Below are 16,811 nucleotides of genomic sequence, written 5' to 3' on the forward strand. Positions count from 1 at the left end.
TGCAATCTCGACAGTGGTGCATCATTCTCATTGCTACTACAAGTTGGTATCATAATTTGCAGTGTTTCTACTATTGTCGGTTATCAGATCATACGATCATCAGTTATAAGCTCACCCACATAGAAAAGGTTTGTTATGTGCTGGCTGAATAATCTGTGGGTCAAATTTGTACACTGCTAGAAGCATAATTGATCTTGAACAATTTTTGTTGATTAGAGAAAGTTTAACACTCTGAACTGATACATGTTTATTGGCCTAGAAATAACTACTTGCTGATTGAGCAAGTTTTGTTTGATTTGTGAAATATCAGGATGTGTTCAGAACAATTTCAATGCTTCATGTCCTTTAGTCTGTACTGATTACTGTTAAGAGGAACATTTGATTAAAGAAGATATTGCCTTCAACCGATTTTAATGTCATGAATCGGAAAATGACCCTATGCCAAGAGTACTTTGCTCAAGTTCAGTATGTCGCTCAAGGGTATTTTGCTTAGAAATGGAGATTTGCTCTTGTGTGGGTAAGTGCTCTATTAACATTATTTTTGTAGAAATATATTTATTTTTTGCTAACATGTATTGAATATTTTGTGTTCATCTATATTGACTCGGAAGTAACTTTGTCTTCTCAAAATGGTGAAATGTTAAACTTTAGCTGAAGTAACTAGAGGAGTTCAAAGAAAAAAATGGATGTGGCATTGAGTGGTCAGTGCACTTGGTAATGTGATGTCATATAGAAGCCTATCCCCATATTATATGTTCATCATATTGAAAATTAACTAAACTCTAGATATCTTGGCAAATTATGCAGAGAGTAAATGGCTAGACTTATGATAAATTTGTGTTCTACATTTGCATTAAGAGCTTTTGTAATCATGTTATATTTTTCTTTATTGTAGAGATAAATCATTTCCTCCCTATTCATCGTGAAGCCCCTAATTTTGTTGAGCAAGCCACTAAACATCATATTCTTGTTACTGGAATTAAGGTAGGATTTTTCAGTGCGCCTCCTAGAGCTTCTGAGTTTAGGAGTCCTCGAATTCATTGTGGTAGCAACACATCATATCTACTTCCATGTCCTAAATGATGATTGTATCATGATTGTTCTTTTTCTTGCATGTTGTGGATCTTCTTGCACCCTACCAAAGAGGTGGAAAAATTGGTCTTTTTGGCGGTGCAGGAGTGGGTAAAACTGTCCTTATTATGAAGTTGATCAACAATGTTGCTAAGGCCCACGGCTGGTATTGTATTGAGTGCATGGTTATTTTGCCCAATTACTTATTTATTTGCCTGATTGTGATGATTGGTTTGTTCGTATATACACATGGTATCCATATTTCAATGTTATGGATAGAGTAAAGTTTGCTGGCTGCTTCCAATCGTTAATTCAAGTTTTGGATTATGCAATTTTTTCAGGGCTAAAATTGGCAGTGTGTATCTTGGTCAGCATGTGGTGGATACCATCTAGGGAGCTGAGGTGTTGGCCAGCTGCTCATTGTTCTGCTGACCCAGTGACGTCGTCTCACTTGTGTGTGCTCCTGCTCATTAAAACATGTGTGTTACCATTTGTTTTTAATTTAACGATGATTTATTTCTTGTAATCTTTTTAGGCATTTCCCATTTATATGACCTTGCAGATTGATATGGGATCTCAAGCGACAAGGTTGATTTTTACTAATGTAAAGATAGATTTAGAATGATTTTACTGCTTAGATATCTTTGCTGCTTGTTGTCCATCTTTCCCTTTTGTTCATGTAACTTTAAATAAATGTATTTCTATGTGCACAATTTGTCACATGATTAATTTAAAGGCAATGCTTGAACTTTAAATATTTCACTTTTATATTTAGAGCTATTTGTGTAAATTCCCATCACAGATGGAGATTTTTTTTTCTAGTTACATGTTGGCTAAGCAGGCAAAAACTGCTACTGTCACGCATGGATAAACCACTCCGATGCAATGTTTATGACCTTCTTAGGTTGGTTTCATGACACATGACCTTCTGGAGTTTGTGCGGACATCCTGGAGTGCATTGTGCATAAGCAGCAAGCCCTGCTAGGATTGCTAGAGCATAAGGTACAAATTCATCTTTTGCTTGGAGTATATTAACAGTTGATGCATGTAGCTATTGAGGTTGTTTTGCAATAGTCCATAATTGCTACTGGAGTTTGACTCTACATGAGCTAGATAATATGGCAGAAGGTACAAATTCATCTTATTAAGAGACATGCTACTTCTGCCCTAGGTAAACTGACTAAGAACATGGGCACGAGGAACTTGAGTATGTGCGGTGCCTCAAGTGTTTTGTCCCTCTACTATAACATGTTCTTCTATGACATGAGAGTACAAGGAGAAGAGCTGTTGGAGCAGGATTTGAAACTATGATGAAGATAAGTCAACATAATAAGTGCACAAATAAGATGATATGAAAGCACCGGAGAAGCATTAGGACGATGTCCTTCAAACTTTTAGCATTTGTTTTGGATGGTGGTCCATTCATTCTTAGTCGAGATACTGGTATTTCTTATATTGTTGATATTTCTCTTCCTAGTAATGATATCATGCTCTATCAAGAAAAGAGTATTTTTATTTGTGATGATCTCTTTGTTTTTTCTTGACCTACAGACGCATAGACTGGCCAAGAAACATGGCGGAGTGTGCATGGTGGCCAGGAAATGGCGGTAGGAGGCCCAAAGCGCTGATGGAGATCAGATAAAGGCGGTGGTGCAGCGCGGCGCGTGTGGTGATGGGATTTGGGTGAAACTAGGATCGGGGTCGTGTATGTGACGTACTTATGAGGTCCGATGACCAGACAAGAGACGAGTGACATTGAATTAAGTTTTAATGAAAACTTAAGGGTTTAAGTATATTGTCTCTAACTTTATGTTTATGTTAACTTCGTTTGGAGAATAAAATAGATATTGGACGACTTAAGAAAGAATTTCTTGATTGATCTGCTGAAATACAATATGAATGAATTAAAAGATAACATCCCTGAAGTTGTACGAGAATTTGTTAAACGCATTAGATAGTGCATCATTCAGAATGAGAAATTAGTTGTGCTATTATTTTTGCTTAAGACTATTGTACCGTTTATTTTTTCCTTTACCTAAGTTTTTGCTCATGAATACAATGTGCTAATTCTTTCTTCGTTAAGATAGCGCATTGAATTACGTAATTCTTTCTTCGCGGATACAATACGCGTGTTATGAAGCTAAATTAATTTTTGTACATATTGTTTTATTTTTAGATATGTGACTTTCATGCAATGTATTGGATGTGAAACACATCTACGTATGTGTATAAAAATTACGCGTGTGTGTCGTACGTGCATAGTTACTAGTGAAATAAACATTGCGTGTTACAAGACTCCTTCTCTTGAGCCTGTGTTATTTCCTTAATTATGGCGCCAATATATGTTAATGAAATAATTAATACTTCCTTCATTTTGCATAAATTGTCTGGTCTGGATACCAAGGAGGTATAATGTTTGTCTAATATTTAGTACGATTGTAACCAAACTTGTATAAATTATATAGATCAATTATATGTCTATCTAATATGGTCAAAAATGCAGTACCAGAAAACGAAAAATTCCGAACAGCCAAATATAGATGAGGAAAGTGGTAAAATTGTCGGGAATGATCTTTCCTGACAGTCATTATAGGAATCTCCCGTCAGACGGGTGTCAGGAATCTATTCCTGCCGACGGGCGGCCAAAGGAATGCATGTTACAAATAAGTTTCCTGACAGTAATGTCCAGCGTCAGGAACCTCAGATGGCAAAAAAAAAAAAAAAAAAATACAGATATTAGTATGTCCGTCTATCACCACATTTATTTACATACACATCAGAATGGCCATCCATCAAACAATTACAAATAAAGGCAAATACAAGACTAGTTGATATACATTACCAATATACTATTACAAATTGACTCAAGCATCCAATTCATCATAAGTTCCATATAGCGCCAGTCAATTTGTGGTTTACAGCATTAGTTCTAAATCTAAGTAGATGACCTAGGTCCAGTATATAACATATGTTTTTGTCACACCCAGTTTTAAGATCAAATTGAATGTAAACTATATATATATATATATCATAATCAAGTTATATACATATAATGACATCATAAGTGAGTAGCCATAATATCCATTATTACAACATTATCTTATCACATCAATGACCCAAGGGTCTAAAAGGAAATTACACAGCGGTGAAAAACTTAGCGTGGCGCACAGCTCCATAAGCAATCGACTGAAAATTAGCTTGTTTAGAACTCAGCTCTGTCTTCCGGAAAATCCTCAAATTCTTCACCTTCTAAGCAGCAAAAAGATGATAGTAGAGAGCAAGTGTGAGTATATGGAATACTCAGTAAGTGTAAGAAAAATATGACATGTGACTAAAGTCAAGATAGTCTTAACTTAGAGTTTTGTAGTAAAAGTTTTATAAAGGCAACCTAATTACTAGGTGAAATATTCTTTAAGACTTGAAGCAAGGTTTCAACCACTTTGCTCCACAACCAAGATTTGAACCACCTCTAAACACGGCTTATGGCTGAGCACGATTGATATATCAATTTTTACTCTACAAAAGTTTAACACTTTACCCACAAGTCATGATCAGCTCTTTTGCCAATACATGTCGGTACCTTACACACTTCCAAGGTGTGTGCCAAGAGATCACTACAAGGTATTTCTAAAGAGTCTCCTAACTTGTACTTACCCACTGAGGTTTCACCGCTGCAGAAGTAACCCTCCACTTCAGAAGCCTCCTCTTGTGCCTGGTAGTTCCGGGAAGTAACCCTTTCGTCCATGCACCTCCATTTGGCGCATACGTTACTAGGAGATCATCCAATTACTTGGTCAAGCCGTACCCATATAAGCCTCATGGTTGTACTGTTTCTATGGGTGATCATTCCACAAACCAGTCCTTAACATAGTTTGGGCAAGATCGCCATCATCCAAAATAGGGTAATAACCAATTATCTAATAAAGCCAACAATCTTGTTTGGAACACATCCAAATGCTAAACCTGTCTAGACCCTACTTTCCGTATCTAAACATTTTTACCAAAGTTAACATCATGATTCATATTATTAATCAAAATCATCATCTACCTATGCTACCCATGAGTAAGCAACACTAAGCATAGTCTACCCATAACATGAAATCCAAACTATGACTATAAGGAATATTGGGGAACAACTAGTAAACCCTACCATATGTCATCTCACATATTTGACAAGCATGCAAATTTATAGAACAAACACTTTATAAATTAGGTGCAAAATATTCAAGGACACTTGCCTTCTCCGAAGTTTTACTTGAAATCACTGAAGTCTTGGTCTTGAATGTTCTTGAACTCCTCCGGGACAAACTGCTCTACACTTTATAAAATTAGGTGCAAAATGTTCCGCAAAATTTTGCGGATAGTCCGCAAATGTCCGGAGGTTCCGCACTTTCAGCGACTTTTCAAATTGGTTTGAGTCCCAATTTTGTTCTAGCTCGCATGTTTGCACTTTTAACATGTTTTGCGCATCCTATGGCATGCATTGTTGCATTTCATCCATACTCATGGTATTGCACACGTTATTATTTTTAGATAATGTCGAGTCGGTGTTCCAGGAGAGCGAAAGAAATTTTGGGCAGCCACCTGAACAACAAGGCAAGCATCTATCATATTGCACCTTTATCGTATTGAATGGAGTCTAAATATTGATAAATTATGCTTATGTATAGATTTACATATATAAAAAGTCAATATCTCTATCTTGATGTATTGTTGATCCATATCCTTGTAGCCTGATTATGCTAAGATCTAACTTAAAAGTGATGCGAGATGCTTAGCAATGCATAGGTCCTCGGTAGAAGTCGAGCGGTGGAACTTCCCATCGTTCGCGAGCTATAGGTTAATTACCTTCACAATGATTACAATGTTGGGTCGACGATGTTGGTTGGTCGAGTGGTGAGTATGAGACGAGATGTGGGCGGTGTTAGGGGTGTCATCTGCCCTCAAGGAAAGTCCGGGGGTAGTTCGGGAAGGAAACTCGGACACCGTAGGCCGCTTGCATCGTTTAAGGTAGATCATCGGGGTAGTTGGCTTTAGCATTTACCTTACTCACCACATGCCAATCTAATTGTAAGGCGAGCCGAATACCTCCGCAGCTGTGGCTTTGTGGGGCCTGAACATCGATGGTGTGAGCGGGCAGGCTTGTAAGTGGTACTAGTTTGCTCCGGAAGTAGTTTTAGTACCGCCGCGCCAAGCGATGCATGCCGCACACGGTTGGGGCTGGTTGGGAAAGGTTGACACGGGTACCCCTTGTGTGCACTTTAGCGGGTGGCACAAGCCGTATGGTCCCCGAGTCGTGTGGGTCCAGGAGTATCCCCTGCAGGGTGTATAAACAATTCGAACTGCCGCGCTCTCGGTCATGAACATGCTATTGTTTCATTTGTACCTGGTCGTAGAGTTCTCGTGGTTGGTTCGGTTGTATGGTTTGGTTATGTAGGGTGTGGTTCGGATATGTGGGAGGTGATCGAGTTGGTACTTGTTATATATTGATACTAGTGTGGTTTCAGTTTCATTTGATCAGTTGATAGTTGCAGGGTAATTTCATATATGTGGGTTAAGTTAGTTGCTCACACATAGGTCTAGGTTGCTTACCGCATATGTTTTACTTAACCTTGTGGTCTATTCTTGCTAACAACTCAATGTATAATCCTTGGAGTCAAGATATTATATACCCATATTGTGTAAGACTTGCGAGTACCTTCGTACTCAGGGTGTTGCCTTTAAATTGATGCAGGTTCATAGGTCGGCGAGGAGGGGCGGTGTTTGGCTACTTTGTGCCTGCCGATCAAGGTGGCAGGCAGGAGTAGCACACTCTACTCCGAACTCAGTATTTTGGTATGGAGCCTAAGGGCATGTGGCTCCATATCCTTTTGTTGTATAGCTTTTAGTCTTCCGCTTTTTAGTTCTCTTACTGGTTAGGAGTTGAGCAGGTTTTAGTCTCCTCCTAGCTCTCTTTTGCTGTAAATTATGATAACTTGTTGCATGCTTAAGAACTTGTAATATAATGTTAATTAAGCGCTCTTTCTTAAGCTTTGTTATGATGTACATGTTAGAAGGGTATGTGTTCCGATCTTGGGCACAAAACACGTGTCGGGACTACCGGGATGATATTCTGGTTAATCATCGAGGTTGTGATTATGAATAATGATCCTCCTGGTGATTAATTAGAATATTATTTGGACGGTTCCTCACAAATTCATACCCTAAATGTAACACCCTAATTTTTAACTTTTTGAAATAGTAAAAAATATTCTTTTCTTTAGTATAATGTGTTAACCTTTGTCTCAAAACCCTAGGTGTAAATTTATTTCCTAAACTAAATAATTAATTTATGTTATATTTATTTAATGTTGCATTCATGCTGAAATCGAAACATTAGAGTTTTATTGCGTGAAAAATAATTATTGAAAACGTTGAGGTGCGTCGTTTAAATTTTGAAACAGTTTGAAAATTCTTTCATAAAAGAAAATTTTCTCTTTCCTCCTTAGGCCGAATATCCATTCATTTCTCTTTTTCTTTCTTTTTCCTTACGGCCCGTCCTCCTTTTCTTTTTGGGCCAAACCCGTCTTCCCCCTCTCTTCTTCCCTGCCTCCCTGCCTAGGCCGGCAGAAGGCCAGGCCCATTCCAGCCACTTCGCCCCTCTCTGCTGGCACCCGACCAAAAACCTGCCTTCGCCTTCTTCCTCGCGCTGCGTCGTGCTGAGTCCGGCTTGGACACGACACCACCGCCACTTCCAAGCTGAATCCCAACCAACCCCTGGTTGAATCCAACTCCCTACACGTTTATCTCCCCTATATAAGTCTGCGCCCTCCCTGTTGATCCATTTCCCAGACCAAGCCACTCAAACCCTAGCCCGTTGCCGCCATCGCTATTGTCGCTTAGCTATGCTCGTCGCTGATCGAAATCTACCATGCGATCCCCTTCCACAGCCATGCCAAAGCCCCTCCACCGTCAGCCGATCCCCTCTACCTTGGCTGTTAGATCCGAGATGGATAGCTGAGATTAGATCGGCTCATACCCCTCGTTATCCAATCATGCGTTGCAACGTGTCCCTTCTTAAACCTAGTCAGTGCCATCGCCACATCATCGTCACCTCAGCCTTTTCGCCGACATGTCAAGCCACGTCAGCAGGGCTTTTACCCAGCCATTTACCTATTTGTTTTAATTCAGAAATTTGGCAATTTTTCACTTTAGCCCTTTAAATTTTCTATATTTACCTAAAAGACATTGTCTTTTTATAGTTTAGTCCCTAAACTTTCCTGTATTCATAAAAAGGTCCCATTATTTTTACAAAAAGGCCCCTACCATTTTCGTTTTATTCGAAATAGGTCATTTTCTTTTTTAGATTTAACCCTAAACTTGTTTTTAGCCTAAATTTCTCGTTCTAGCTCTAATTTAGACGATTTTCATGTTCTCGCTTTCATAGTAGTATGTACTATCTTTTAGTACCTTTTTCATAGATGTTAGCTACTGTTTTGTGTACTATTCTTAGATAGTTTTGTTGTGCTTTTCTGGTGTGTATTTAAGAGCAGACGAGAAGCAGTTCGAGAATCTCCAGGACCAAGTTTTTGAAGAGTCTGAGCAATAAGTTGGAAGAGACAAGTGTCCTTGAACATTCTGATCCCAGTTTTTCAAATATGATATTTATTTTCAAACATGCATGCTGTTAATTCTGTCTTATTTACTTTGAGTACCCTATTCCATATATCCCTTGTCGTCATAATTGTTAGTAGTGGTTATGTTGGGTAGCTTATTCTTAGCTTTGTACAAGGGTATGGTTGGGTTGTTGGTTAAACATGATACTTATCTAGGCAACTATGAGATGGGAATACTGGTAGTTGTATTAGCAACACGGAACATATGGATGCTGAGCAGAAGGTTAGTTGAGGATGGTGTGGGAATGCACAGGTGTGTGAAAGCACTATGGTTGGTGGTAGTGTCTGTTCAGTATCCTAATGACCGGTTCATGAAATGGGTAACCTTGATTAACTAGAAAAATGGCGCGCTATATTGACCCGTCATTGAAAAAATAATGACATTAGGGAACATCATACAACCAAGATTATCCGAAATGTTATGACAATAGTGAGCAGGCAGAGTAAGAACAGGAGGAATATAAACATGAATGTTAAGTTCATATTGTAGTACGTGAAATGATATGGTCATATTACAGGCAGGTGTAGTGATGTTCCAAGTAATGAAATAGCGATGATATATTTATAATACAGAAACATAGCAGCAATTCCTTCTATGTGGCTGAGTTGGTGTCGTTATCATCTTCTTGACTTCGATTGATATTTTTTATAATCTCAAATTGAAAAATGTTTATGTATAGTATGTTACCTCTTTGTTTGGAGCATTGTCCATGATGGGGAGATAGAATTTTTGGTAGAAGATATGGTGGTATCTTCTCATCGTCAGTTTGTTCAAGGGTGGTGACTTTAAAGCGGGAATCATTGTCGTATTCAAATACGAGCATATCTGTGTGGGCTAACTCATGTGCTTGAACAAATGATTTCCATCCAGAATGTAGGATTAAAGTGTCTATGTTCTTTGATATGTGAACTTGGAAAATACGGCCGCCATGCGGATGAAGTTCAATAATCCTTGGCACAATACCATTAAAGTCCTTTGTAAATGCAGATGGAATAACCTATAGAAATAGATTTAGTATGCACAATTTGTGTTGTAGGTTGTAGTTGGACTAAACAAATATGAGTAAAAATGTAGTCTATTGTATTTTCAAAAGTAATAATATTTAAAAAGGTAGCTGAATATATATGCCAAAGTGCCAAACTAATGTAGGATCATGATGACTCATGAATCTATATCATTGCATTGAATGACGCTGACTATCATAGATGTGATAAGAATACATACTGTTCCAACCGAAGGTGTTTCTCTTTAGATTCTTGTGTTAGTAGCAAATGACCACTAGTTTGTTCTTTAGTCTAAGCAACCTGGTAGAAAAGGAAATAAAAAATAAGTAAAATGGTAGTGAAGATGTTCGTGCTATGATTAAAATAAAACCTGAGTGGGGACCCATGAGCTTCCTTGTAGACATTTTGAGGCCAAGCGCTGGAGACGGGCCTTCATGGTATCATTTGCTGAAGAAAGCAAGTGGTGGTTGCAGTGATCTTTTGTTTAGCGGACACATGCTTGTTGCTGTCGTAACTGCTATGGCATGGACGGTATGCTATACTTTTTATCTCCTTATTAATCATGATAAATTGTGAATGCCGTATCTTTACCCTTTTAATGTCCTTCTGCAAATGAAACGACTTTTAACTGGCCTGCATCACTCTATTTTGGAATTTGTTAGGTCACAATAAAAAATGTGATAGGATAATCTTTGCTATAAGATTGGACTGTTTACTCTCTTGCAATTAATATCATTAGCCCGTTCTTGGCACTGTCCTATATGCTCTGTGATAAATTTCTGTTCAGTCAATCATTACATTGGTGTGGTATATATATGTCTCTTAGACCACCTCTAGCAGTTACTTTAAATTTTTATTCTCAAAAATACTATTACAGTATTCTCTATCGCTATTACAGCATTTCTTATTTTTTTATCTCCAACAGCTACCTTATTTCTTACCTTCTACTACTTTTTTCCTCCCTCCAGATCCACTGTCAGCCTCTGTAAACAGTGTGCTACAGTGTTGCTACAAGCATATAGGGGCTGGATCTCTGTTGTGATATAGCTCCTCGTCCTCCACAGTGCTCAGAGGGAGATACGGGAGCACCACTACAGTGTTGACTGCATTGTAGCAATCTACGTTGGAATCCTCCTGTGGAGAATGACTGGGTTCCTCTGGTCTGCAGCGGAAACCAATCGGTCCAGAAGGCTTGCTAGGCTCGACAAAGTTCAGAACAGGCTATTGCGTGCAGCAAAGGATTCAGACAGCATTGAAATAAGGAGCCTGCTGAATGAAGTTGAGCTGGCTGGCCAAGAAAAGAAAGGCTTCTCACAACGCGTCATCTTGTCTTTTGCTGCAGCTATGATAGTTTTTACCCTCTTGTGTGTTCTCCTGGCATTCACTCTAACTAGTGACGGGTGATATCTTGCATCTTGCCATTTTGTGTACCTCCTTTCTTTTATTGAGGAGCTTATTTTGGTTAGCTCTGCGAGTTAAAGTTACGGATTTCAGGTTGAAAGGAGAAATGGTGTCCGCTGTTAGTTGTATAATATAGTGTGGAAGGAGGGCAGAAGGGGGTGGCAACGGGAAATGGTGTCCGCTGTTAGTTGTATTAGATGAACTCCTTTCAATACAGGCAGCTACTTTGATATCATAAAATATATTGCTAGTTGAGTTGTATTTGCATGTGTAGCTCTTATCCAAGCATTCTGTCAGTTGATTAAGTCAGATACCTGCCGAATATTCTAATTTGTGTGCACGTCAGGTGATATCATATTCCAGAATTAATCTTGCTACATGGAAATGATCTGCAGTTAAGCTTGCGCTTAGTGCCCTCCAATTGCTACAGAGATGACAGCAGACAGTTCAGCATCTATTTAGTATCAGCTCTACATTTTCAAGGTTTAAAAAATTTCTAGAACTTCCACGGTCTGAATCTGAGGAAGTTTCGTACAGACAAAATCCTCGCTATGTTTAACAGTTTGAGGCCTGAATTCAGACCATCGGAAACTTCTGCAATGTTGACTTGAAACAAAAAATTTGCCGTGTTCCATTGTACTGAATCAAACACAATAAATCGAATGCAAGTTTGAAATAAAATTGGCAGATTTTAGCTGAAAACTCTTCCTCCGGTACAAATTTTATAAGAAAATCTTCCTCAGGTACAAATTTGATCAGATGCTTATAGTAAGTCACAACTTCTTTTCTGGAAATAGATGCTTCACTTCTTCAAACTACAGTTTTGTGGATTTCTTCAACTAATTCTGCTTCTTTTAAGTGTCTTCTCCATTTCATGTCCTATGGGTAATCCTGTTGAGAGTTAATAATACCAGAAAAAATGTCACAATCAAATAGCGTGATTTGCATCCTTAGCTCTGAAGGAAACTGAACAAATGGACGTTTGATGTGTGCCCTTTATTTTTGGCTCTATTCGGAATGATGCAACCTGTGTGGTACTTTGGACCGACAAAAACCAAGTCGTCACTCGTCACCATAGTCACCAAGTTCCTCGTTACCTCGTGGGTTCACAATGAAGGATTAGGACTTTATTCGATTTAATTGCGTGTTCCCATTTTCTGATCCACGGTAGGAGCTATCAGCAAAATAATAAGCTTGAGTTTCCTCAACTCGTGGTTCTTGACCTTGTTCCTCATGGCCCCACTTGCTTCAAGGCGCTTCAGCGTTTGGTTCTTGAAAATAAACTCGCTCGTCCAAACTCCATATATTTCGTAATTTTTTTTATATTAACATGGGTTATGCACTGTGCAATCCTGTCAAATTGTGGAGCACCTTGCTGGTTACAGGTGTATGAAGGTGCTGATTAAAACTGATAACCAACGATCAATTTCTTGCTCTCCACTACGCGTTATTCTAAAGAGTTCTTCAAGTAGAGCAGTTAAGGAGCATTTCTAGCATCAAGCTTCTGGTGTAGTCGGCATTCCAAAGGCAGCTTGTTTATGCTGCATAGTTGCTGCAGGTAACTATCGATCCAATACACGGCACAATCACGATGTCCTTATCCCTGCAGGTCAAATGAATCGTTAACATTCTCAAGTGGAGTTGGTGCTATTTGACCGGCTGGTATTATTGGAAGAGCAGATGGGCGCTTCATTTCGTCCTATAAACAGGGATTTTAATTTCGTTTTACAATTTTTTCGTTCACTATCGAAAAGACAAAAAGTCGTGAAATTTCGATTATTTTTCGTCCTCTGTTTTGTAGGTTCTACATGTTAGCGAAAGAAAATTACAAAATAAGATATTTTGTTCCCACCGAAATTACTGAAATTCACGAAATTTCAACGAATTTTTAATCCCTGCCTATAAATACCTGTGCTGGCCTAGTTCATATCCATCACCACAAGAACTCGGTTCTAGCTTCCTCCTAGAGAAGTTTTTGGTCAGTTGATCATTGGTTTGCCGATCGGCCATGGCTGATGAGGAGAAGAAGCACCACCACCTGTTCCACCGCCACAAGGACGGGGAGGACGAGAGCCCCGCGGAGGTGGACTACGAGAAGAAGGAGAAGAACCACAAGCACCTGGAGCAGCTCGGCGGGCTTGGCGCCGTCGCTGCTGGCGCCTACGCTCTGGTACGTACACTGCGCATGAGCATTTGACAAGTTGGAGTTGGCATCGTTCTGTTGAGCATGCATGCAATCGATCATGTCCATGTATGTGTATGTTTTGACGGGCTTGGATCATGAGCAGCACGAGAAGCACAAGGCGAGGAAGGACCCCGAGAACGCGCACGGGCACAAGGTGAAGGAGGAGATCGCGGCGGTGGCCGCCGTGGGCGCCGCCGGGTTCGCGTTCCACGAGCACCACGGGAAGAAGGACGCCAAGAAGCACGGCAACAACTGAACTGGCTAGGCTGCTAGCAGCCTGCCTGTGATCGTCGTCTCTTCTGCTTCGTTCAGTGCTCGTGCTTGTGAGGTTAATTTGTTAAGATTGGTCGTGCTTTAATTTGCTTCGTCGTTATTGCGTGCATGCACGCGTGCGAGTGAGTATCTGTATACGTGTGAGGCCACGCCGCCATGGACTGGTACTAGTTTCCTGCATGCCAGGCCGGCTGCTCTGTGTCTAGTTTGCCACTAAAAATAAGTTCTCCTGAATCGATTACCAATTCTCTCATTGCAACAGCCTCGGTTTGTGTGTGCACTTGTTTGTTCTTGTCTGGTGATGAAGAAGATGAAGTAAGAAACCAACATCTTATGATGCAAAAAGAGAAGCGTTCGAGACTGATAATCTGTTCCATATCCGAACGGGACAAAGCTTCAAGTTTTTACCTCGGTGCCGGTGGCGCGGTGACCAATTCGCCCGGGCATCGCCGTCGCGTCGAGACGTTGATCGGTTTCTGCAGCGGAAGACGTTGAAAACGCGGATTCAATGGAGTGGAGTCAATAGGCCTGTTTGTGTTTTTACGGTGATTATAGATTCTAGCCCTAAAAATAAAAATAAAAATAAAAATTATATTTTAAAAGTTGATTTTCACCGTCTATAGGCTAAAGACCTGTCTGTTTTAGATAGGAATTAAAAAGCAGTTTTTTAAAACTAAAGTTAAAACAAACCAGCTACTTTGATAATCCGTTTTTTAAAATCTCATGCCTTTTTCAAACACAATCTACCAACTGTCTCTCACTAGCTAGTTTTTTTTTCAAATTATGATCGCAGGTAAAATAGAGGTGCCCACATAAACCTCATGTAATTACCCACCAATATCATTAATATTCTCTCCGAGCCGTTTTTTTCCCATCATCTATTATATTCCTCTTATCAATCCTTCAGCTGCCGGTAGAAGTTATTGCACCCTCCTCGCCGCCCCTGCCGGCCCTCCCCACCACCGCCGACCATGTCAGAGGGTACAACGCGAAGCACCATAGAGTCCTCCTCCGTGGCCTCCTCAGGGCTTGACTTCGAGGACACTGCCCTCACCCTCCGCCTCCTAGGCTCCGACATTGACTGTAGCTCCCCCTGTGCCGCTGTCATATCGGATGCTCCCCCCTCCCCCAAGTACACAAGTGCACACTCACATGCTGAGAGAATCATGGGGGTTGAAAGGATAAATGACGTCTTAAGAGGGGATGAGTTAGGACACTTAAAATTATTCAGTTTCAAAAACTTTATAAGATAAACCACGTGGCAAGACGCCGGGACGGGATACTAATATGGTCACCTTAATCACGTCACATATATTAATGTGACTAAGTTGTGTATTTTGGTATGATAAAATATAGTAGTTTTTAAAGATTTAGCATATCACGTGCTGTTTTTAAAATATTAATTTTTAAAAAACTAAAATAAAGAAAAACCTCACAAGTGGATGAGGAGCTGCTGTCAAAATTCACTTGTGCCTGAATGGCTGAAACAGGTTCTCACTACTTAAAAAAAAAATATACCTAAGGTACCTTTTTATAGATGGTTTATTTGAAAAACTGTCTGAACAGTTGGCGAGTGTCTCCTGCGATTATAGACCACATACGGTTTCTTATGTGAACCGCCTCTAGAAATGAATATTCATTAAAACAATTCATAACTTTTTCATATCAAGTCGGATGAGGAAAAACTCGATACGAAAATTGTAGCTCTCAACGAGATCTACAACCTTGTAGTTAATATTTTTTATTTAAAATCATTTAGAGGTCTAAATAATCATTTAAGTTTCAAATGATTATTTGGACATCTAAATGACTAAAATGAAAAAAATTCAACTATAAAGTTGTAAATCTCGTCGAGAGCTACAATTCTCATGTAGAGTTTATCCTCATCCAATTTTGTATAAAAAAGTTACGAATTTTTTAAAATAAGCTGTCACTCATTTTTACAGGTGGTTTCTTATATGAAGCACCTGTAGTAATAGATGGTCATTTCTACATGCGGTTAATTAGGTGAACCGTCTGTGAAAATAGGTGATAGTTTATCTTAAAAAATTCATAATTTTTTCATACAAAATCAGGTGAGGTCAAATTTTATATGAAAATTGTATCCCTTGACGAGATCTACAACTTTGTAGTTGAAAAGTTTTTCATTTGAAATCATTTAAATGTCCAAATAATCATTTTAAGTTTCATGTAGAAGATATCAAAAGAATTACATATGCTAATATGGTCAGTAGTAGTTATGTGGTGGGATTGTGAGTAAGTTTCACACGAGCTGAGAGGTTTCGAGTTAGAGTGCCAAAAACCACGTAGTACGTGTATTTCGCGCGAAAAAACCCGTGACTTGTGGCTTGCGACGTCGCGACCGCGGGGGTGCTTGGACGGTCAAAAAAAATTACTTTTTTTCAGGTCAAAAAATATCGATTCGGGGACCGATTATCACAGACGGTTCGCTTAAGGAACTGCCTGTAGAAATAAATTTTCTACAGGCGGTCCACTTAAGGAACCGCCTGAGGAAACCTATTTTTACAGGGCGTTTTTTAGATGAACCGTCTATGATAATAGATTTTTATAGGTGGTCTTTTTTGCGCCTATGGAAATCGTTTATTTTTACAGACCTTTGATCACAGGCGGGTGTACTAAACGCCTATGAAAACGAGTTATCATCTACCTCTAGAAATAATTTTTTAACAGTGTCTGCTCTGATCATACAGTTGGTCGTCGAAATCCGGACCAATATGTTGTGTCTCCATGCACAAATAGTTGTTGCCTTTTTGTTTTCTGAGACCATATTTGCTAGCTTTTGACACGGGACACATGAATAATATTTTGTTTTATACAAGGGGTAGATTGATGATTTGTATTGTACATGAGAAGATACGAGGAGGTAGATTACTCATTTGTTACCCTACATGATTTTTATTATGAAAAATCTTATTTCTCATCTTGCTACAAGTTTAAAATGATGTAGTTACATACACTATGCAGATCTCAACTATCATATAATTACGATTAAAAATTAAAATAATAAAAGAAAAGATTAAATATATATAAATATGTCGTCATAATAATTAGAGTAGTACGAACATTACGCAACAGAAGCAAACCTCTAACCCACCTAAAATCTAGGATGTCAAATAATTCTTAGTTTTTTACAATTCAACTCTTTAAAATCTATAATCTATAAGCCTCTTTTCAAAATTTCTAGCTAAAACAATAGACCT

At 39.1% G+C, this 16,811-nt stretch overlaps 1 protein-coding gene and 1 pseudogene across 1 annotated transcript; both read left to right on the plus strand.

Moving 5' to 3' along the window:
• The first annotated feature begins 10,085 nt into the window (after window positions 1-10,085).
• LOC133923037 (protein PHLOEM UNLOADING MODULATOR-like) lies at window positions 10,086-11,344 on the plus strand (annotated as a pseudogene).
• A 1,696-nt stretch (window positions 11,345-13,040) lies between these two features.
• LOC133920513 (abscisic stress-ripening protein 1-like) lies at window positions 13,041-13,849 on the plus strand. Its single transcript, XM_062365127.1, has 2 exons — window positions 13,041-13,302; window positions 13,421-13,849. The coding sequence occupies exons 1-2, from the start codon at window positions 13,141-13,143 to the stop codon at window positions 13,571-13,573; spliced, it is 315 nt and encodes a 104-aa protein (XP_062221111.1). The 5' UTR covers window positions 13,041-13,140; the 3' UTR covers window positions 13,574-13,849.
• The last annotated feature ends 2,962 nt before the right edge of the window (window positions 13,850-16,811 follow it).

Source organism: Phragmites australis, chromosome 6 (assembly GCF_958298935.1).
Source record: "Phragmites australis chromosome 6, lpPhrAust1.1, whole genome shotgun sequence".
Classification (NCBI taxonomy): domain Eukaryota; kingdom Viridiplantae; phylum Streptophyta; class Magnoliopsida; order Poales; family Poaceae; genus Phragmites; species Phragmites australis.

Excerpts from the sequence above, each read along its gene's own strand:
- LOC133920513 (XM_062365127.1), top strand. The coding sequence starts at position 13,141 with ATGGCTGATGAGGAGAAGAAGCACCACCACCTGTTCCACCGCCACAAG. Across the intron at positions 13,303-13,420 it reads CTGCTGGCGCCTACGCTCTG|CACGAGAAGCACAAGGCGAG; the intron begins GTACGTACACTG and ends GATCATGAGCAG.